The 22,534-nt window shown below is 46.7% G+C and overlaps 1 protein-coding gene across 2 annotated transcripts in view; it reads left to right on the top strand.

The window, feature by feature from the left end:
* The window catches only part of plekhg2 (pleckstrin homology domain containing, family G (with RhoGef domain) member 2), a 54,238-nt gene that overhangs the window by 18,674 nt on the left and 13,030 nt on the right, over window positions 1–22,534 (top strand). For both annotated transcript variants that reach the window (XM_024444618.2, XM_024444617.2), the window contains 5 exons: window positions 5,309–5,712; window positions 12,736–12,836; window positions 18,910–18,976; window positions 20,537–20,583; window positions 22,160–22,310. In XM_024444618.2, coding sequence (XP_024300386.2) covers window positions 5,359–5,712; window positions 12,736–12,836; window positions 18,910–18,976; window positions 20,537–20,583; window positions 22,160–22,310 — 720 coding nt within the window. In that variant the 5' untranslated portion in view covers window positions 5,309–5,358. The remainder of the gene's footprint in view (window positions 1–5,308; window positions 5,713–12,735; window positions 12,837–18,909; window positions 18,977–20,536; window positions 20,584–22,159; window positions 22,311–22,534) is intronic.

The following is a 22,534-nucleotide window of genomic DNA, read 5'->3' as shown; positions in this document are numbered from 1 at the left end:
TCTCTCTCTCTCTCTCTCTCTCTCTCTCTCTCTCTCTCTCCTTCTCTCTCTCTCTCTCTCTCTCTCTCTCTCTCTCTCTCCTCTCTCTCTCTCTCTCTCTCTCTCTCTCTCTCTCTCTCTCTCTCTCTCTCTCTCTCTCTCTCCTTCTCTCTCTCTCTCTCTCTCTCTCTCCTTCTCTCTCTCTCTCTCTCTCTCTCTCTCTCTCTCTCTCTCTCTCTCTCTCCTCTCTCTCTCTCTCTCTCACACACACACTCTGCATGTCTCTTGCTAACAATGACAGTTCCTGTCTCTGTAGTCTCTGTGGTCTCTGTAGTCTGTACAAAGTCAGACTCACAAAGTGCTCTAAGAGAGGCCATTGCCAGATGAACGAGGTGAGATGGAGGTGTGCTGTCTGGGGGGAAAAAACGATCAATTGTAATAACTGTTAGTTGAGTTAGAGTGTGGTTGACGTAACTGAGTTTGGTTGAACGGCGGGCGGGCGGTGGATCCAGGCCAGAGGGTTCAGTGTGGGGTGTGGAGCTGGCTGGTCAGTGGTCTGAGAACTCTGCCTGTATGGGACTGTAGCAGCAGCAGTGTGGTGAATTACTCTTTGATAGGGACATGGCTGTGGTTTTGGATCCCGTAGTTTCAACAGGCTGACCTCATGCGTTCTGGAGGCCAAGGGAGAGGCTGAGCTCACTCTTTAGCAGGTAGGGGACTGTTGCTGTTTGCTGGAGTAGGTCTCTAATAGATTATAACCGTCAGTAGATGAAGGCATGCCCCTGTTTGGCACTGCAGGAGACTTTTAGCACTGGTGATTGAGTTAGTAGGGCTGTCCTTAGCCCTCATTGGACCATTACTGGATAAATGGAAATAGTAGACTGTTCAAGGCCTCCACTGACCAGTGTGGTTATGCTTTATTTTACAGTGATATTTACCTGATTTGACTTTCTGGTTCCATGGTCAATTGTAATTACACAATTATGACATAATAGCTCATTCTTGTTTTTATGGAATTACAACAAGCTCCGCTGCGTACCAGTTTGTAGCAGGTAGTTTAGCAATACTGTGTTTAATTGTTATATACTGTACCAGAAATGACCCGTTTCTGCAAAATAATGTCTTAACAAATACTAGGGAAATGGCAGCTGAAACAAATAAACTGCTGTACATAAACTCAGCTAAAAATACATGTGTTCTCACTGTCAACTGCGTTTATTTTCAGCAAACTTAACATGTGTAAATATTTGTATGAACATAACAAGATTCAACAACTGAGACATAAACTGAACAAGTTCCACAGACATGTGACTAACAGAAATGGAATAATGTGTCCCTGAACAAAGGGGGGAGGGGTCCAAATCAAAAGTAACAGTCAGTATCTGGTGTGGTCACCAGATGTATTAAGTACTGCAGTGCATCTCCTCCTCATGGACTGCAATAGATTTGCCAGTTCTTGCTTTGAGATGTTATCCCACACTTCCACCAAGGCACCTGCAGGTTCCCAGACATTTCTGGGGGTAATGGCCCTGCCCCTCACCCTCCGATCCAACAGGTCCCAGACATGCTCAATGGGATTGAGATCCGGGCTCTTCGCTGGCCATGGCAGAACACTGACATTCCTGTCTTGCAGGAAAACACGCACAGAATGAGCAGTATGGCTGGTGGCATTGTCATGCTGGAGGGTCATGGCATGATGAGCCTGCAGGAAGGGTACCACATGAGGGAGGAGGATGTCTTCCCTGTAACGCACAACGTTGAGATTGCCTGCAATGACAACAAGCTCAGTCTGATGATGCTGAGACACACCGCCCCAGACCATGACGGACCCTCCACCTCCAAATCGATCCCATTCCAGAGTACAGGCCTCAGTGTAACGCTCATTCCTTCAACGATAAACACGAATCCAACCATCACCCCTGGTGAAACGTCAGTGAAGAGCACTTTTTGCCAGTCCTGTCTGATCCAGCGACGGTGGGTTTATGCCAATAGGCGACGTTGTTGCCGGTGATGTCTGGTGAGGACCTGCCTTACAACTGGTCTATAAGCCCTCAGTCCAGCCTCTCTGAGCACTGATGGAGGGATTGTGCGTTCCTGGTGTTACTCGGGCAGTTGTTGTTGCCATCCTGTACCTGTCCCGCAGGTGTGATGTTCAGATGTACCGATCCTGTGCAGGTGTTGTTACACGCGTTCTGCCACTGCGAGGATGATCAGCTGTCCATCCTGTCTCCCTGTAGCGCTGTCTTAGGCGTCTCACAGTACGCACATTGCAATTTATTGCCCTGGCCACATCTGCAGTCCTCATGCCTCCTTGTAGCATGCCTAAGGCACGTTTACGCAGATGAGCAGGGACCCTGGGCATCTTTATTTAGGTGTTTTTCAGAGTCAGTAGAAAGGCCTCTTTAGTGTCCTAAGCTTTCATAACTGTGATCTTAATTGCCTACCATCTGTAAGCTGTTACTGCCTTAACGACCGTTCCACAGGTGCATGTTCATTAATTGTTTATAGTTCATTGAACAAGCATGGGAAACAGTGTTTAAACCCTCTACAATGAAGATCTGTGAAGTTGTTTGGATTTTTACGAATTATCTTTGAAGGACAGGGTCCTGAAAAAGGGAAGTTTCTTTCTTTGGTGAGTTTAACTACTATGACTGTTGGGTAGGTTAGTGTGCACAGGACTGGTCACCTCAGATATGGCTTTGGCCATATATCCTGCATTAGTACAATAATGTTAACATGTTTAACCCTGATTGTGGCAGTATTATTTAGAGTATTACTCAGAGTATCCACTCCAGACCTTTGGGCTCCCTCTCCGACCTTTTCTCTGATCTCATCTCAGCCCACGTCTGTGTTTTGGTGGGCTGTCTTAAACATTTTGACGCCAGGGAAAATACTGCGATTGTATATACCTACTGTGGAGCAGCTTTGGTGATACGTCAGTGTAGAAAAATCTTCCTGAATGTTCCACTTGAGCCCACATGGGTCTCTTGAGTTGAATCCATTCTACTCTCATGACTCAATTGCCAGTTTTCCCCCAAAATATTTGATTACGTTGACATTACTGTGTAAAAGAGGATTAGTTGAATCAACAAAATCCTACTCAGCCTTGATTAAAGGGTTCCAAAAGGTTCCTCCGGCTGTTCCCATAGGAGAACCCTTTTTGGTTCCAGGTAGAACTCTCCCAAAAGGGTTCTGTCTGGAAGCAAAACGGTTTTCAAAAGGCTTCTCCTATAGGGACAGCTGAAGAACTCTTTTAGGTTCCAGATAGCATCTTTATTTCTAAGAGTGTTCGTTTTTCTGAATGGGAGTGTTGGAAAACGACAGCGGCCGCCCAGGCTCCAGGGAGAGGATAAAGACAATGGGTCAGGTATCAGCTTTGACGAGAGCAATATAGCACTGCGTAATGCAGTGATTTGACTTATGACCATGGAAACTCTATCCATATACACATATTGCAAGTTTATAGTCTGTGTTAGCCTCAAATAAGGTAATTCCCAATTGGGCAGCCGTGAGGTTGAAAATTAAACTTTGGACACTCTCCATGGAAAACCACTAAGATTCATTGTGTAAAATGTCAGCAATTAGAAAGTATAGTAATATTTTGGAGCAATTATACTGATTATATCATTTTTCTATATAATTATTGGTAACGATGCATCTGCCCTTTTGCAGTCAAGTGTCTTAACATAAATATCCAGTGTGTTTATAGAATAAGGGCTGTTTGACCTCCTTTTAACCGATTGTAAAAACAAACCAATTTTTTAAAAGTTAATGAATCCTTGATTATAATAAAATTGACTTTAATAGGATAGTTTATCATAATTGATATTTTTGTTTCCTGAAGTGATACGATTTTTTTTCATGCACACGTGCACAAGGAGTCTCACCCGGCATCTTACTAAATGGAGATTACCCCCAGTCAAGCATTCACATCTATGTTAAGCTGGAGGGCATATTCTGTTGTCTTTCTCTATTTTCTCTACTGAAGCCAAGTCATTTTCCATCCATATAAGACTGGAGTCATTCTACTGCTTTTCTTGGAATCAGCCCAACGTAGATAAACACTGCCCTTCAAGCAGCTCATGAGTTTACTTAAATCAAATTCAGACAATTCATTCTGCCAAAATGCTTTAGAATCGTATGTGAATGTCCTCGAGCAAGGAAACCACAGTGAATCCCTGCAACAGCTAATGGTTAAATGAAGCGTCTGATAGATGGAGATACACACCTCGGTCACAGACAAACAAGGGATTCCTGATTACATGGTGGGATTCGGGTAACACGTTAAGAAGAAAACAGTGGCCCTGGATTCTGTTGTTGATGGCATACAGTATCTAAATAAGGAGTTGTTGTTTTTGTTGTCGTCATGTAAAGTTTCGTGAGCGAGAGAGGGCATGTACCAGTCCTTTAAACTGAACCATTATGCCGCAGGAAGTGATGGATTGTTCCTCTCGGTTGGCCCTCCCTTTCTAAAGTGGGCAACCATTGTAGCACCACCAGTTCTACATTTTACGCTCGACACAATGAAACTATTTCTTCGTAGCCTGGGCTTATTTCATGCTCATTTACCATGACAACCAGTCTATTTTCTCTCAAATTGTTTGATTGCAGACAGAACCTTTCCCTGTCTAGTGTTCTGTTTCCTGTGTTCAATTGGCCTTGCCTGACAACGCTGAGATGGTCCTAATAAAGGGGGTCACTGGGGCCTCACCGAATTTAGTCCACCAACCGGCAGATCAAGCTTGGGGGAGGAAATTGGTCTCTCTGTTTCCTGTTAGCTCTGAATTGGCTTTGTGTGTTTTTGCACAAAAGTGCAGGAGGTTGCCAGAACAAGAAGATTGACAGCGAGATTGTAGCAACCAAACTGTGAAAAAAAGAGAAGGTTTTCTCGTAATTATACCTTTTTTTTGACACCCCTTGTTTCCTGCATGGCAGCTTTGTGGTCATGTTCAGAGGAACACAAAGTAAGCTGTTCAGTCAGCCTGCTCTGACCTTCATGGCAGAAACCAACCTACATATTAGTGTTGTAGCTGTACTGTAAGTATTTTGTCTAATTCTTCCCCAAAAGAAGAAGGCAAAGTGTTCTAGCACCTGTGTCAACCAATTTCCCAACTGCTGCTGGCAGCCCAACCTGGTCATTTGAACTGATTTCTTTTAATAGACTTCAGCGAAGTGTGAAAGTGATCCAAGAAAAGCCTGTTAAAACAGTCCTGCGTGGTTGGTTGTTTGGTTGGTTGGTTGGTTGGAGTAGTTTGTGTTGATTTATGTTGACATGACATTGACCGCCTCCTCCTTTTCTCTCCATCTTCTCCCTTCTCCCCTCACCCAGCTGCCAAGCGCCCCTCCTCCGTGTCCTCCCTGAGCAGCATTGTGGGTAGGATGACCTCGTCGGAGCGCGCCTCCCGCGGGAGCTGCACCTCGGTCAACACGGTGTGCTCGGACAGCGACCGCACGGCCAGCCTCAGCTCCTCTGCCTCCTCCGTCTCCCTGCAGGACGGACACTCTTCCTCTTCCTCCTCGCTGCCCTACGGGGCCGTGCCTGCCTACCCTTCCTCGCCGCAGCGCAACGGCTCCGACATCAGCCTGGACCTCACTCCTCTCTCCCAACTCCCAGCGGGGGTAAACCCTGCCACCGCCGCGTCCCTGCCCAAGCTGTCTCGCTTGGAGAGGGTGGCGCTGGAGATAGTGGAGACAGAGCAGGCATACGTGAGGGACCTGAAGAGCATCGTAGAGGTAAGAAAGAAACGCTCACCTCCAAACCACTCTCCTTTCCTCTCCTCCTGTCCTCAGTACAGTCAGTGTGTCTCCTCTCTATACTCTGGCCTGCTGCTGCTACTGGTCTGAGGTCAGCATTACCTCTTCATTCCTGGTACTTGGTACCATATTGACATGGAAAGAATAGGGTTTAACATGATCATCATATGGTTTACATATTGGCATGTATACAGTTTACAGTATACATATTGAGTTGATTATTTCTGAATTGGAAATAGCACAATGCCTAATGTCTATAGTGAAACTGGAACTCATGGATAATGTAGTTGTGTCAGCAGTTTTTCAACCCCTTTCCGACGAGGAACTCCTCGACTCTCCCACCAGCTTCTATTAGTAAAATGTGAACAATGCTTTCATCCCCTCTTCGTTCGGTGGCCATCTTGGAGCCCTGTCTGGCCTCCCCTTGTGCCTCTGTAGCTCCATCCATCAGTGGCCCAGGTGGAACACGAGGAGGGCAAGAGGAGGGCATGGCACAGGATGAAAGCAGCAGTAAATCCAAGTCATTACTTCAAAAGAGTGTTTCACACTCTTATCCGATAGGGTCAGCTGGCCTGCGACAATGAGGAGTCTGTGACTGATCTCTCTCTCTCTCTCACACACACACACACACACACACACACACACACACACACACACACACACACACACACACACACACACACACACACACACACACACACACACACACACACATACACACAGAGGGAGAATTAGTTTGATAAGGAACAGAGTGGGGTTTTTTAGTCAGGGGCCCTCTGAGTGGACGGCCGTCAACACTTTTATCATATTGCCCTTGGAAGCGGATGGATTTAGCTGTGGCCTCTAGTAACTCCCCATCCCGGGTCCGGGAACGTAATCATCGACTGCCACTAATTAGCATAACGCAACGGACATAAATATTCCTAGAAAATATTCCTATTCATGATATCACAAGTGAAATATATTGAGACACAGCTTAGCCTTTTGTTAATCACCCTGTCATCTCAGATTTTCAAAATATGCTTTACAGCCAAAGCTAGACAAGCATTTGTGTAAGTTTATCGATAGCCTAGCATAGCATTTTGTCCAGCTAGCAGCAGGTAACTTGGTCACGGAAATCAGAAATCAATCAAATTAAATAGTTTACCTTTGATGAGCTTTGGATGTTTTCACTCACGAGACTCCCAGTTAGATAGCCAATGTTCCTTTTTTTCCAAAAATATTATTTTTGTAGGCGAAATAGCTCCGTTTCTTCTTCACGTTTGGCTGAGAAATCCCCCGGAAATTGCAGTCACGAAAACGCCGAAAAATATTCCAAATTAGCACCATAATATCGACAGAAACATGGCAAATGTTGTTTATAATCAATCCTCAAGGTGTTTTTCAAATATCTATTCGATAATATATCCACCGGGACAATTGGTTTTTCAGTAGGACCGATTGGAATAATGTCTACCTCTGTATTTTACGCAATAATCACTCTGGGAGCCATCAGGTGACCAGTTGTGCAATGTAGCCGCTTACGGGTATTCTTCAACATAAATGCGTAAAACTACTTCACAATGCTGTAGACACCTTGGGGAATACGGAGAAAAAGTAATCTGGTTGATAGCCCATTCACTGCTCAATAGGGACGCATTGGAACGCAAGAGCTTTCAAAAGATGAGTCACTTCCGGATTGGATTTTTCTCAGGCTTTCGCCTGCAATATCAGTTCTGTTATATTCACAGACAATATTTTTACAATTTTGGAAACTTTAGAGTGTTTTCTATCCTAAGCTGTCAATTATATGCATATTCTAGCATCTTGTCCTGACAAAATATCCCGTTTACTACGGGAATGTTATTTTTCCAAAAATGAAAATACTGCCCCCTAGTCACAAAAGGGTATTAAGACAGGTCAGGAATCAGGAGTCTCTCTACGGGACTGAGGAGGAAAACAGAAGAAAGACAGTCTTAAAGGAAGTGACATCACTTTAATGGCTAATTTTATGGGAGGCCAGCACTCCCTTGAAAAAGTAATTAAGAACTCTTTTCCTCGTTTAAGGTTAGTTTGACGTTTACATGTAGGGTAGCAGTTAGGGTAAAAGCCAATTTATTCTTGATCCAAAAATGTGGTCGGAGGTTTCATATGGAGGGTGTGAAGCTATTGTGGAGCGCACGAATGCATGCAGAGGCCAAATCAACCTCTGTAATGCATCTTCGTGCGCCTCTCAAATATTGTAACAATGCAGAGAGCTCTGTATAGCTCCGCATTGACGTGACTGATTGACAGTAGGTGAGGGCGTGAGGTCCTGTCTAAACACAAACTCACTTCCCTGACAACTTCCTTCACAACAGCTCTGCTCCGCTAAGCACAGGAATTATGAAAGCCCTGTCTAATACACACAAATCTAAAGGGGTGAATGAGAATATGTACATATAAGTATATGGATGAGCGATAGCCGAGTAGCATAGGCAAGGTGCAATAGATGGTATAATATACAGTATAATATACAGTATGTACATGTGATATGAGTAATGTAAGATATGTAAACATGATTAAAGTGGCATTGTTTAAAGTGACTAGTGGTCCATTTATTAAAGTGGCCAGTGATTGGGTCTCAATGTAGGCAGCATCATCTCTGAGTTAGTGAATGCTGTTTAGCAGTCTGATTGTCACGATCGTCGTATGAAGCGGACCAAAATGCAGCGTGGTATGTGTTCATGATGATTTTTTTAATAAAAGAAAGCACTGAACACTGAATACAAACTATACAAAACAATAAACGAAATAACGACCGTGAAGCTATAATGAGAACTGTGCTGACACAAGCAACTAACATAGACAATCACCCACAAACAAACAGTGAAACCCAGGCTACCTAAGTAAGATTCTCAATCAGAGACAACTAATGACACCTGCCTCTGATTGAGAACCATACTAGGCCGAAACATAGAAATCCCAAAATCATAGAAAAACAAACATAGACTGCCCACCCCAACTCACGCCCTGACCATACTAAATAACGACAAAACAAAGGAAATAAAACTGATGGCCTTGAGATAGAAGCTGTTTTTCAGTCTCTCGGTCCCTGCTTTGATGCACCTGTACTGACCTCGCTTTCTGGATGTTAGCGGGCTGAACAGTCTGTGTCTTGGGTGGTTGTTATCCTTGATGATCTTTTTGGCCTCCTGTGACATCGGGTGTTGTAGGTGTCCTTGAGGGCAGGTAGTTTGCCCCGGGTGATGCGTTGTGTAGACCGCACCACCCCCTGGTACGGCAGTTGCCGTACCAGGCTGTGATACAGCCCGATAGGATGCTCTCGATTGTGCATCTGTAAAAGTTTGTCAGGGTTTTGGGTGACAAGCCAAATTTCTTCAGCCTCCTGAGGCTTCTTCACCATGCTGTCTGTGTGTGTGGACCATTTCAGTTTGTCGGTGATATGTACACCGAGGAACATAAAACTTTCCACCTTCTCCACTGCTGTCCCTTCGATGTGGATAGGGGGGGTGCCCCCTCTGCTGTTTCCTGAAATCCATGATTATCTCCTTTGTTTTGTAGACATTGAGTGGGAGGTTGTTTTCCTGACACCACACTCCGAGTGCCCTCACCTCATCCCTGTAGGCTGTCTCGTCGTTGTTGGTAATCAAGCCCACTACTGTGTCGTCTGCAAACTTTATGATTGAGTTGGAGGCGTGCATGGCCACACAGTCGAGGGTGGACAGGGAGTACAGGAGGGGGCTGAGCACGCACCCTTGTGGGGCCCCAGTACTGAGGGTCAGCCAAGTGGAGATGTTGTTTCTTACCTTCACCACCTGGGGGTGGCCCGTCAGGAAGTCCAGGACCCCATTTCACAGGGTGGGGTCGAGACACAGGGCCTCCAGCTTGATGATGAGCTTGTGAACCTGTTGGTGCGGGATGCAAGCAGTTATCTTTGCCTTCTTTGGTACAGGAACAATGGTACCCATCTTTAAGCATGTGGGGACAACAGACTGGGATAGGGAGCAATTGAATAAGTCCGTAAAAACAGCTGGTCTGCGCACGCTCTGAGGACGCGGCTAGGTATGCCGTCTAGGCCAGCAGCCTTGCGAGGGTTAACATGTTTAATTGTTTTTCTTGCATCAGCCACGGAGAAGGAGAGGGGGGGAGCGCAGTCCTTGTTAGTGGGCCACGGCAGTGGCACTGTATTATCCTCATAGCGGGCAAAGAAGGTGTAGTTAAGGGGTTCTGCCTCTGCTTTGATGTGGAGAGGGGGGGGACGTTGCCAATGCTGCCCATTAGCAGGTGGAGATCAGCAGGTGATGCAATCAGCGCTCTGGGAGAACGGTGCTGAGAGCGGAGGGGTAAATGTGCTTCTGTGCGTGAGAGAGAGAGAGTGAGAGAGAGAGAGAGAGAGAGAGAGAGAGAGGAGAGGAGAGGAGAGGAGAGGAGAGGAGAGAGGAGAGGAGAGGAGAGGAGAGAGAGAGAGGAGAGAGAGAGAGAGAGAGAGAGAGAGAGAGAGAGAGAGAGAGAGAGAGAGAGAGAGAGAGAGAGAGATTCAGGACATATCATGGTGGGTGTGTGGGGTATGCGTTAGAGGTTCGAGAATGCCTGAAATGTAACCCCCTTTTTGAAGCTCAGCCTTTTAAGAGCCAGTAAAACGAGCAGGCATTTGACAGAGCTGGCCTGTGCAGGGATGCCTTACAGAACAAATGTTCATACATTCATTTATGCGGGACAGGGATTTGGGACAGAGCGCAGCTGTGGGCATCTGAGTTGATGGAATGGAGTTAGTTGTCGGTTGTCCCAGACTGCTGACTGTGTGACTGCTGACTGTGTGACTGCTGACACATGTGATGTCTATCGGCTCGAGCGTGCGTTAGGCTCAGCCTTTACAGCTATGGAAATCTGGTTTTGATCCAGGGATGATGTCAAAGTTGCAGTGGTAATAAGTACCAAGTATGATGATTGGAGTCAGTGTGTGTGTGAACAGTTTATTAGCTTGCCTTCTCGTGTTTGTGCATGCGTGAGCTCCCATATGTATTTGCTCATATAGGTCTTGAATGTGCAGTATACAGTATGTTGGAAGACACAGGAGGAGAAAGGTGGAGAGAAAATTGGGAGAGCCAGGGAGAGCGAAGCCCCCTTTCGTTCTCGTTGTACTCCTGCCAAATAGGACAGGAAATTGGGGGGTGGGGGTTTAGGGGGAACGGAGCGTTTTTTTTGCCTCTCCTTGGCTGTAACCCCCCAGTTTGGGGCACATGCGGAGGGGATGGAGGGGCCCTCGCAGGCAGCACAGAGGGACAAACTCCTTTCTCCAAACTCTGACCTAGTTTCTCAGACAAAGAGACCAAAACCTGCCGGCTGCTCCAGCCTCTCGATCTCTCTCTCTCTCTTGCTTTCATTCTAGCTGTCTTTCTTCCCTTTCACAGTGAAACATGTATCTCTTTCTCAGTCCTTTCTGTTCTTGTGCTCTCCTGCGTTTAACCCTCTTATGTCTCAATTTCCCCCTGAAGTCTCTTCCTCATTTTTCCGGGCTTCTCCTCGCTTCTTCTGTCAACTTCTCACTCATCCATCTGTCTCTTGCTCTCCTCCTCTCTTCTCCCTATGGGTCCTCCTTGCCCTCTGAAAGGAGTGTGTGTGTGCCTGCCTGCGTATGTGTGTCTGTCTCTCTGTCTGTGTGTGTGTGTGTAAGTGTGTGCCCGAGGGGGAATTCTTGTTCACCCGTGACTGTCTGTAAGTTGACAGTAATTACAGTGCCAGTGTTCCCTTGCCTTTAAAAGGTGATGAATGTGGCGGAGCCCCCCTTATTTTTCGTCTCACTTTGCCCCACCTCGGCCTGTTTGCTTTTCCCAGAACCCCGGTGGCTCTGGAAACAAACACAACTGGAGACAAAGAAAAAAAAAACATTTTACCATCCAGGAATATACCCTAGGAGCGCTCCACTCTGCTCGGGCTCTATCAGGGTTAGGGTACATTGAAGCCCCTTTCCTGGTCATAACGCCCTGCCATCCCCACCTCCCACCCCCCTGTACTCTCACGCATACTTTGTCCGTTTGCTTATTTAAACCCGTTTATTTTTGCAATTAAATTGGCTTCATCCTAATTTAGCCCCTCTTTGTTTTTCTGTTGTTGGCTCGTTCTCGCGGGCCAGAATGGTAACTGGGTCTCTGGGTGGACCGCAGCCGCCCTCACGGTTACTCAGATCTCTCTGTTAAACTCAGACCAACAGAATGAACAGCAACCCTGGATAGGGATCCTCTGTGGTTTCTCCATCGGGTTGGCATCTGGAGAGAGAGTTGTCTGTAGGATGTGGCTTTATCAGATGGGCTTGTTGGCCACTTAAAAAACATGCTGATTACGGGACTATTGGACCCTGGAGGCCTCTGATAAAGTGCTGACAGCTAGCCTATGTAAGGTCTTTTAGCCTAACTAATGAACACTACATTGAAGGTGGTAGACTTGGAGAGTAGTGTGCTCTGGGCCTGTGGATTGGCCAGACACATTTTGAAGCCCCCGTCTTTCTTAAGGCCCAGGTCGGAATGCTCTCTTCCAGGTTTCGCGGAGCAACGTGCCCTGTGGGTGGTAGTACTTGGGGATGTTAGTCTGTGTTTTTAGGGGGCGGGGAGGGGGGGGCATATCATACTCATGAGACTGGAGCATGGCTTTATTTCCCAGGTCAAAGAGAGGAGCACGAAAGGAAAATGAAAAATATTGTAACGAGGCCTTTACCACTGCATTAATTGCCAGGTTTGCTTTCTTGGGCTTCTCGGTGCGTTTACAGTAAGGATTGATGTAGGGCTCGAGTATCCGTTTTTTCTCACGAAGAAAGCCTTCATGATTATTCAATTACAAATGACCGTAAGACAGCTATCAGAGAATCATTTGGAAGATCTAAAGCTACCACGCTGGGGAGGGACGAAGAAGGAACCTTTGTCCTGTTGGGCAACTATGCTTAAGGCATTTTGTGTTATGAAGTCAGAAACAAACGAACTTGAAGTATGAATCTCTCTCTCTCTCTCTCTCTCTTCTCTCTCTCAGGACTACCTGGGTTGCATCATTGACTGTGGGGGCCTGCCGCTCAAGCCGGAGGAAGTCAGCACTCTGTTCTGCAACATTGAGGACATCTATGAGTTCAACAGGTTGGTTAGTGTGTGTTCTCTCTGTCTGCTTACATGTTAGACCTACTTCATCCTCACTGATCGCCACAGCTGTTAGACTGTATCAGCCCTGAACTGGGGTCGATGACATGTGTCCTCGTGCTTTTGTGTAGATCGTAGCTTCTGTCCATGAAAATGTTGCAGGTACGCGACGTCTTTCGTCCCAGTGCAATGTCTAATTGGTGATCAATACTACCACTTACCATCAACAAAAATTGCAACTTCTTCCATTTTACTCGGCTCAATTTCACTCAGCACTGATTCATGTAAAATTCTACAACTATGGTGGTGAGAACTCTCCTGCAGCTACCCTTAAACCCTACCCTCCTTTCTCCTCCCTTTCTCCACTTGTCTCCGTCCTCTCACTCTTCTGCTCCATGCTCTCTCTCGCTCTCTGTCTCGCTCTCTGTCTCTCTCTCTCGCTCTCTCTGCCGAGGCAGCTTGAGTACAGGCTGCTGCCTGGGTGGCAGTGATGTCCGTTTAATGTGCTGCAGACACAATGGCTGGCCCAGACCCCAGGCCTCCACCAGACAGACAATGTGCAGACACAGAGAGAGATAGAGAGAAAGAGAAACAGAGATAGAGAGAGAGAGAGGGGTGGGAGAAAGAGCGAGAGAGATGCAGGCAAAAATAAAAAAGACAGCGAGAGAGACTTGGAATAAGTGATACTATCCAGCGAGCCCAGTTATGGTCACAACAGCTCTCAAGGTTAAGGTATACGTCTTAAGTCATGGCTCACCGCATTTCACATTCCACAACCAGAGAGGAGGCTTGAGATTGCTTATATGTGTGAGATGATGTTCCGTACACAGTGGCACGGCAGCGTATCTGAGATGCTCTCCAGCTAGATGTTTTCAGATTGCTGTTTACACTGAAAGTAGAGATCCATTTATGTTTCCTGGAACCCAAGCGATTGGACTTTGTTTAACTGTAGCCTGATTTTCATAATTTCCCCATTTCAGGAGTGATGCATTGGTACGGTATTTCTGTTTATTTGCCTGGAATAGCGAATGTGTCAATGAAAAGCGTCAATCATTCCCGTGTCATGAGTTCAGTTCATTCAGTGATGGGAACGTTGTGTAGGGAGAAATGGCAGGGATGAGTTTGGCCTCCCGGCAGCTTCCAGTGAAGCCCTGGGAAGAGTACCGCTCATATTTTTCCTATTTCCTCAACGCTCCTCGCCCTGCCCCCCTGCTGACACTTGTTGTTTTCACACTTCAGTCTCAATGCCCGTGCCAAGTCGGCTCTTTTCATTACATACCTCCCTCTACATGAGTAAGTGCTCCTAAACTGCCCCCTCCTTCTCCAAATCCAATATGGCTTCCTGCCCCCGGTTATCATGGGAAATGGCCTCACTGTTGCAGAAAGAAACACAGAGAGAGAGAGAGAGTGAGGGATTTCTCCCATCTGCCCCAGGCTCTGTGCAGAGTAACTCATTGCAGTACAGTAGAGTATGTGCATCAGTGCCAGGGGTTTACCCCCATTGCTCGCTGCCGTGGGGCTAGCTAGTCCATAAATTACATTTGTTTGTAATGAGCAGAATGAGAGCAGTCAGTTCCCTAACAGGCTCCCTGGGAGAAAAACATTTTTTTTGCTAACTCTCTTTTTCTATTTTTCATCACTCAAAGTAGCGCAGCGTTCATCTGAGAGAGAAACAAGGATAGACTTCACCTTTATCCTCTTCTTGCCCCAATAAGTAGAGAAAAAAACTTGACCCTTTTCTCCCTCGTCCTTTCTCTTGTTCTGCCTTTCCTAAATCTCATCTCCTCATCGCTGTGGTATGCAGCCCCTGTATCCTCACTGGTGTTGTTACTTCTACTTTCTTGGCCTGTTCTCCAGGCAGCATACGGATGTCGTTCGCCGTGGCCCGCCGCGGTGGACAAAGCCCGGGGTTAGAGCTCTGGACCCTGCTGTGAGCCGACCGCACCGCGGCGAGAGACAGGGCACAGCCTGGCGAACAGCACAGCCAGGACAGACAGACGTGCTCTGTACTATTCAAGTAGTTAGTGCGGTTAATCCTGTCCATCTTTATTAGATTCGCGGCTGAGTAGAAACTGTGGCTGAACGGGCCACTAGGACAGTCAGAGAAGTGCTGGAATTGTCTAGTCTGCCATGGAAAAAGGATCCGGCATCACATATAGATTTATCTCTATGGATACGTGACAAATACGTGGAATCGTGACCCGTAACTTTTTCTAACCCAACCCATCATGAGAGACCAAGAGACAGACACAGAGACAGAGAGATTAGTCAGGCCTGAGCTTATCAAGATGGCTTAACCGTCTCTTGCTAAGCACCTCTGTCCATCCTCTCTTTCGTCTCTCTGTTCCAAATCCCTCATATGGAAAGTTTGCCAGAGACGTTGAAATCCTCTGTAGTCTAATACAGCGCATGTGAGGAACACAGAAACAAAGAAACGGAGAGACAGAGAGCGATGGAGACTTTACTACAGCACATGAAGATGTTCAATTGCATTGTCTGAGTTCCATGATTTATCTCTTGTGTCTGTCTAAGGCCTGGTGCGAAGCCAGGCCACGAACTCGCACGCGAAGTCAATTTCAACTAGAAACATAGACCTTTCAAAAGGAACTTTTTTTTTTTTTTTTTTTTTTTTTGGCGTGCAGCTGCTGTACTGTATAATGATAATGAGAAGTAGAGGATCTGTAAGAAAAAGCCTAATAAGAAGCAAATGTTCTGTATAGTATCACGGGTTTCAATGCTGGCCATGGACAGCGCACATTGATAGTGCATGACGTTACAGTATAAACAGATCAATTACCTCCAGTGACTGTGGATAATGGTTTTATTACCCGTTTGGTGTACCACCACTATTTCCTATACTGCCGGTATTTAAGTTGTGCCATAGAGTTGAAGTCTATTGGAATGTGGACGCGTGGCACCATAGAAATATAGAAGTAGAACAGTTTCCCTGTTCTAGTAATTATATTTCTATGTGTGTCTAATTCCTTCCATTTCTCATGGAGTAGACACGTTGCTTGTTTAACGTACATTAAGGGGCTGGGCTCCGGGGCCCATCGCTCATATCCCGGGGGCGTCCCGTGTGCGGTGACGTTTAGTCAAGCCTGGTTAGATTCCTCCACTACGTGTGATTTAGACCTCCCTGTGACCCCTGCATGCTTGACTGGGGTCACGGCTCCCATGAAGTCCCACACGAAAGACATAACCCCTCAGCCTCTCGCACCTGACCAGACTGAGACAGTCTGAGTGCTCAGGCCACCCACCCCTTCACAGTCATCCTTGTGACCCGGAGAAGTCTGCCTGGCTGGGATCCCCCTAAACGGCCCTGGATCCATGCTGTCTGCTTTCATCTGCCGTGGCTCGTGTGGGAGTGGGTGGTGTTGCTGAGGATGTGGTGTCACATGAAAGAAGTTCTCACTTTTGAGAGAGGCGGTGAAGTCAGCGTGTGACGATACTCAGGGATGGGATTGGGAACACAAGGCCAGCAAGGTTCAAGTGCATATAAACATTCTCTGATGAAGGGATCTAGATAGGTCTCTGTTGCTTTTGTTGCTGGCACTTACTGTGTAGTTACTAAAGAGGAAAACAGACCTGCAAGTGCTTAAAATCGAATGCAGAGATTGCACTCCACGAGAGAGGGATGATTATTAAAGGAGAAGAAGGAGGGAAGTGAGGAGTACCGGAGGGAAAGAGAAGGGGGAACAGGCCGTATGGAAGGTATTACCTTATGAACACAATGAAAAGAGGGGTTCAGAAGTACGGACGTGGAAAGAACGGAACAGAGAGAAGTGAGGGAGCGTGTGAGTTCATTGACAGTGTGCCTCTCAGGTGACTCCCCTGTTTGACTGTAAGTCCTCGTGAAATATATACGACTGTAAAGGGATCATCTGAAGGAAACTCCTCTTTCCCCTCACAGTTCACCCTCGATCTTAGAGGATCAAATGCGCGTACTTCAAATACCAGATTGTTGTGTGTCATATTTCACAGGGAAGAACAATGCGCATACGGCGAGGAGATCAAATCAGTAGGCGTGACTTAAAACTGGACTTTTCCCCCCCAGAACTCAAATATGGAGCATGGATGGAGTCTATGTCTATGGATGGAGTGTTTTTCAAAATGAAAAGCTGGGAAAGTAATTAGTAGGGTTGGTTACAAAGCATAACTCAAGTCCAAGGTCCTGACAGCCAAATACATTCCAGGGCTTTTGTCTTAAAGTACCAGGCCCTTCTAGTAAGTGCCAAGCCTTAATGAAATCCAACGTGAGGATACAAGTTTGCAAACATGCTGCAGCCCTGCAGATGTAGTCTTGTTGTAAACCCTTTGCTCTTGCAGATGGAGGGGAATGTCTCCGTGGTGGCATGTTCTTTGTTCCCTCTTTCTCTTTGTCTTTGTCTGTCAACAACAGGATTCCCACATCAGTCAGGGCCAGTGGCACTCAGAGACACCCTGCTCTGTGGCCATTTGGTAAAAAAAACACCCATAACTCCCCTCTGCTTCCCACCGAAACCCTAATGACGCCCTCTCACCACGGAGGGCAGCCGCGAATCAAGCCTCGTCTCCGAGGGAGGAGAGAGTGACGCGAAAGAATGAAGGGCTGCGGTTTCACTCTGAACCCCCCGGCCGTATGAAGGCGAACTCCGGGTGTTTACAGAGCGCCTCTCTGTTTTCCTTCGGAAGAGGGGGGATCCCGAGAGACTGGCCAGTCCGGCGGCCCAGGGCCTCTCAGAGATGCAGGGAAGTTGGGCTTTGCTAATGAACTGAGTGTGGCTGGGCTGCTCATCACGTCGTGTAACCTCAGATACGGGCTGATGGGACCGCGGCGAACGACACCCTCAGTTTCAGCATGCTGTCCAGGAATGTGAGGCTAGTTGTCCCTTTTGAGATGTCCCAGTAAACACTAGGGACGGCCATTACATTAGCTACGTCAACTTCCATCCTCTCCTAATCGGAGTCAGAATTCAAACCGTCATCACTATCCCCACTCCCTCAAATCTCCCCTCCTCACTACTATTCCTTACCTTTTCCACACTCTCCCGCCAAGAAAATCTTTCACCGATCATTTTGATTCATTCAGATACTGAAAAGAGAGACCCTCCGCTCTCTCCCTCCGCTGACATACACGAAGTAGGATGTTAATCAAAAGTTACCGGGTCCTGGAGAGAGGTTGCGTATGTGTTTCATAAGATGTCTTTCCATGGTGATGAGGAGGCTAGCATGAGCTCGCGGCACGGGACCAAAGGTGAAATGGGTGCACGTGGTTATTTGACCCTTGAAAGCAAACACCCACCCACTCTCCCCTGTTAAAGGCAGTCTGATTCAGGTCTGTCTTTGTAAGGTGAAGGGGGTTGCGGAGGGGGGTGGGTAGTGGGACAGCTGGAAGGGGGTTCTGGTTGGGGTTGGCTGATGTGAAGCCAAGGCTAGATGTGTCCCATCTGCATGCATTTAGGAGATCGTTTGGAAGGATGGGAAGGGGAGACATAAATGAATCCTTTGTGGAAATGGAGTTGGGATTTGGGCTCCATCCCTGCCAGGATCGTCTTCAACACCAGCTCCAAGAGCCTCGGTGGAGACGGAATAACAGTCTCCAAACAAATGGGGGTGCTCAGTTCTCATGAACTGTCCTAGGCCTTGACAAACTCACATGCACTCATAAGCACTGCACAGTGTCTACCAAGCAATATCTGTGCTGTCCATTTTACATAGCAGTTTATATGCTCATCGTTATGTGTTATGAGTAGTTGTTACATGGATGTTACAGTATTTGACAGTGATATGTTTAATCATGACTGAGGGCTGTTGTACTGATTCGTAGAGCATGAGTCCCAGGAATGTAGACAAGTTCCATGACCTCTGTGTGTTTCATTGATAAGTTTACATTACTGCACTGGTGTTCTCATGGCCCATAACTGACCTACCTCTCTCTCTCTCTCTCTCTCTCTCTCTCTCTGTCTGTCTGTCTGTCTGTCTGTCTGTCTGTCTGTCTGTCTGTCTGTCTGTCTGTCTGTCTGTCTGTCTGTCTGTCTGTCTGTCTGTCTGTCTGTCTGTCTGTCTGTCTGTCTGTCTGTCTGTCTCACAGTGAGCTTCTGGAGGACCTGGAGAGGAGTCCTCATGCAGCAGCCATCGCTGAGTGCTTCGTTGAGAGGGTGAGTCACCACATTGCTATGATAAAGCACAAGCAACCCGTAAATTCACATTGCACATTTTTGGTGGGTATTCCGGTGACCTAAACCAGTGTTTCCTGATTGGTTGGTCACAGCCAGCCCCTGTTGGGTCATGGCTTAAGACTGGCTTGCTGTGTAGGCTAATATGGTGCTTGTATTCAGTAGCTCTTTTGTTCTCTGGATGCAGAGCGCTGTTAAAATATCAAGCAAGCAGATCGTGTGAAACAAACTTTTGTTTTCGGCCAAATAGAGAACCACAGCTGTTTGAAGTGGGCCGCTGACATTGGGCAGTGTGTCAGAGGAAATGTTTGTACTTGGGCTATGTGAGTGTGTGCAGGCCCGTGACCAGGGAGATGTCGTGATTGGTTCTGGTTCTGAAGCGGTGGTGGCGGTGATCCTTCAACTCGTGTGCTCACTACAGTTGAGTGGGTCTGCACACCCTCATGGTGCTCTACTCTAGTCGTCTGGGTAATGACACAGAACCACCGCTGACTAAACAGGAACAGTGAAGGGTCCAACCAACCAGGGGAAACAGGCTCTCCTTTGTGTCGGCTGGGAGAATGGCCAGCGTCTATGTCCCTGACTCCCAGGGTTACGCCTCCATATGTGGGGCTCCAGACTGACACGCCTGGCCCTGCCAAAGCCGGACCAAGACACAAGAACCAGAATCCCATTTGCGGTCCAGGATCCAAGGGTGCCTATTCTTAGTCCCATCTCCAGCCTGTACTTTTCTCTTTGGCGCCCAAACCCTCTTATCCAGCAGGTCGCTATAGTTCTCTGCTATTGATTGGGCTACTGTTGTGGCCAATTATAGATGGCTGCGTAAATTTGATTAAGCCATTACCGGCAAGGTTATTCTGGGTTTTGCGATGCTTCTCTGAGCTAGGCTAACCTCTCTAAACAGTGTGAGGACAACGGCCCCTCGCTACCGCGGAGTGGAATGTGGGAAACGCAGTTCAAATGTGACCGTTTCTGCTTGGAATGAGGCCATTACGTGCTCTTAGTTTAGGTGCAGTAAGACACTGGCTCTGCATGGAGTCAGCTGTAGCCTGTAACTATTCACCATCTGCTAAGCTATGAATCTCAAACCCTATACCTGCTGGCCATATGTAAGACTGAGTGGTGAAGACAAGTATACATGTATACACAACTGTTTTGGAAGGTAACATTCAGTTGACCTCACGGAACCATTATCTAAACCTACTTAAATATAAAATGCAATTATTTTCTCATTCCTTTGCTTTCTGAGATGAGATGTTTAGATGAGATGTTTCTTGCATGAGAATACATGTTTACATAAGTCAGGGAATGGGGTTTTGCTACGAGATAGAAACAAAGTATTTATTTCTGAGTGAGACCTGGAGAATGACCCTGGTGTGAGGAGAGGTGTCACATGATCACAGGGGGTCTCTCAGATGACAGTGATTTGTAGCAGAGGGAACATGGAGACCGACGCTCGGTGTCGCTGGTCTTTCTCACCTGTCTCTCTTCTCCCCACTAATGTAATCGTTTTTTGGGGGGGTTTCTCTTTCTCTTGTTTAGAGCGAAGCCTTCGACATATATACCCTGTACTGTATGAACTACCCCAAGTAAGTCCCACACACACACACACACCGCTACACTGATGTGCCCTTGGGGCTGTCATTCGACCTGGATCATTGCATGATAGCTATAGTGAAGTGACCTGGGGTGAGAATGGAATGAATTTAATACAGTGGACAAGTAAAGTTCAATATACACATTTTCATTTGTTATTTCAATAAGAATACAGAGAATTAAGAATTACAGTTGTAATCACCATCCTTTGTGGAGAGACATTAGTGAAAGGGAAATGACTTTTATGGACATTGAGCACATTTACATGCACCAGTAATAATGCACCAGTAATAATTCCATATTAAACTGATTGTGGCAGTAGGTCAAGTATGGCATTAGTCGTGTAAACACCTCACTCTGCTGATCTTAACCGGAGTACGGTCAAAACCGAAGTCAGCATGAGCCGATTAAAACGCCTGATTTTCTGAGCCATCTTTCAAATGATTAGGACATGTAAACACCTTAATCAGCGTTCCAGCGGTGTATTTGATCTGTCCATGTGCCAGCCCCGGGTAGCGCGGGCCTCCCTCTTATGCGGCAGTGAAGTGAGTCCTGAAAAACTGAACCTATGCATCTTGTAAATAGTTTTGACATACAAATGTCCGAACTCAGAATCAAAAGGTCTTCGCAAAAAATAACATGGCCACTGTGGTAGACCGTTTATTTTGGTTAGCGATTTTGTGCACTAGCCTGATTTCAGATGTGTCATGTAAACAGGATTATTAGGGAAATCATTCTTCTTGAAATGCACGTCAACGTTTTGAACAAACGATTATGTTAACCCGACTATCCACAATAATCACATTATCGTGTGCATGTAACCGTGCTCAGGGTCTTGATTAGCTTGAACTACTCAGTGGTCGGACAGACAAGTGAAACTAGGTGAATCCAACGAAAGACGACAGTGACTGATTTAATGATCGCGGTAAAGATTCGGTCACTGCTCAATCAGGCTAATTTACAGTATATTGTGCGTGTAAAAATAAAAAACACATCGCGAGCCTTTTGGAAGCAGCATCTTTCACGCCACATCAATTCTAATCTCACGGGCCACTACTATTTGACTGGCAGATGTTTGAATAGCACTGGATCGCTGCCCGCCACCATGAAGATGTGGTGTTCTACATGTGCTCTATATAAACAGCCTTTCATGAGTCTGTCACAGAGAACCGAATTAGATTTGTTATGAGATGTCAACGGTGCCGTGACCCTGTACCTGAGCTGTGTGCATTCATCCACGGATGTCTTAAAAAAGACCACGTTCGTAGCTCAACCCCGAAAAGATGCTGTTAACAAATATCTGAGCTTTTGCCTAAGAAAGACATCACAGTCGGACAGCAAGGGGAATGAAGCAGAATGTTCTAGTGTGCGTAAATAGTTGCGTTCAGACAGAAAAGAGGCCCCTCTGAAGGGGGGACCGGTGGCATACGCTGAACACATTACTGTACACTTCACCATGAGATGAAGTGCTGTCTGGCATAGCGATGAGCCAACTGATGAGTCTTACTGTGGACCCCCCTCTTCCACCCCCAACATCCACCTCCACTCCTCCTGGATCTCTTTCCCCAGCTCGGTGGCTGTTCTGAGGGACTGCATGAAGAACAAGAGCCTGGTGGGCTTCTTCCAGGAGAGGCAGACCACCCTGTGCCACTCCCTGCCCCTGGAGACCTACCTGCTGAAGCCAGTGCAGAGGATCCTCAAGTACCACCTCCTGTTGCAGGTCAGTATGGGTCATGGACTGGGTCAGAGAGACAATATGATGATACTGATCCAATACTATCAATGTCAAACTTATTCAGAGAATATGTACAACTCCGCTATATAGTACACAGAGGAAAGGTACAGGCCCCATTGTAGACTGTTTCCCTTCAATCCAAATCATCAGAAATCATCCTGTTTCTTACTCTGCACTCCTTGCCTTTATTGGTGGGTGATACTCAGCAG

This window comes from Oncorhynchus tshawytscha, linkage group LG14 (assembly GCF_018296145.1).
Source record: "Oncorhynchus tshawytscha isolate Ot180627B linkage group LG14, Otsh_v2.0, whole genome shotgun sequence".
Taxonomy (NCBI): Eukaryota; Metazoa; Chordata; class Actinopteri; order Salmoniformes; family Salmonidae; genus Oncorhynchus; species Oncorhynchus tshawytscha.
The sequence above is the reverse complement of the archived record's forward strand: the minus strand, read 5'-3'. Positions and strand labels throughout refer to the sequence as shown.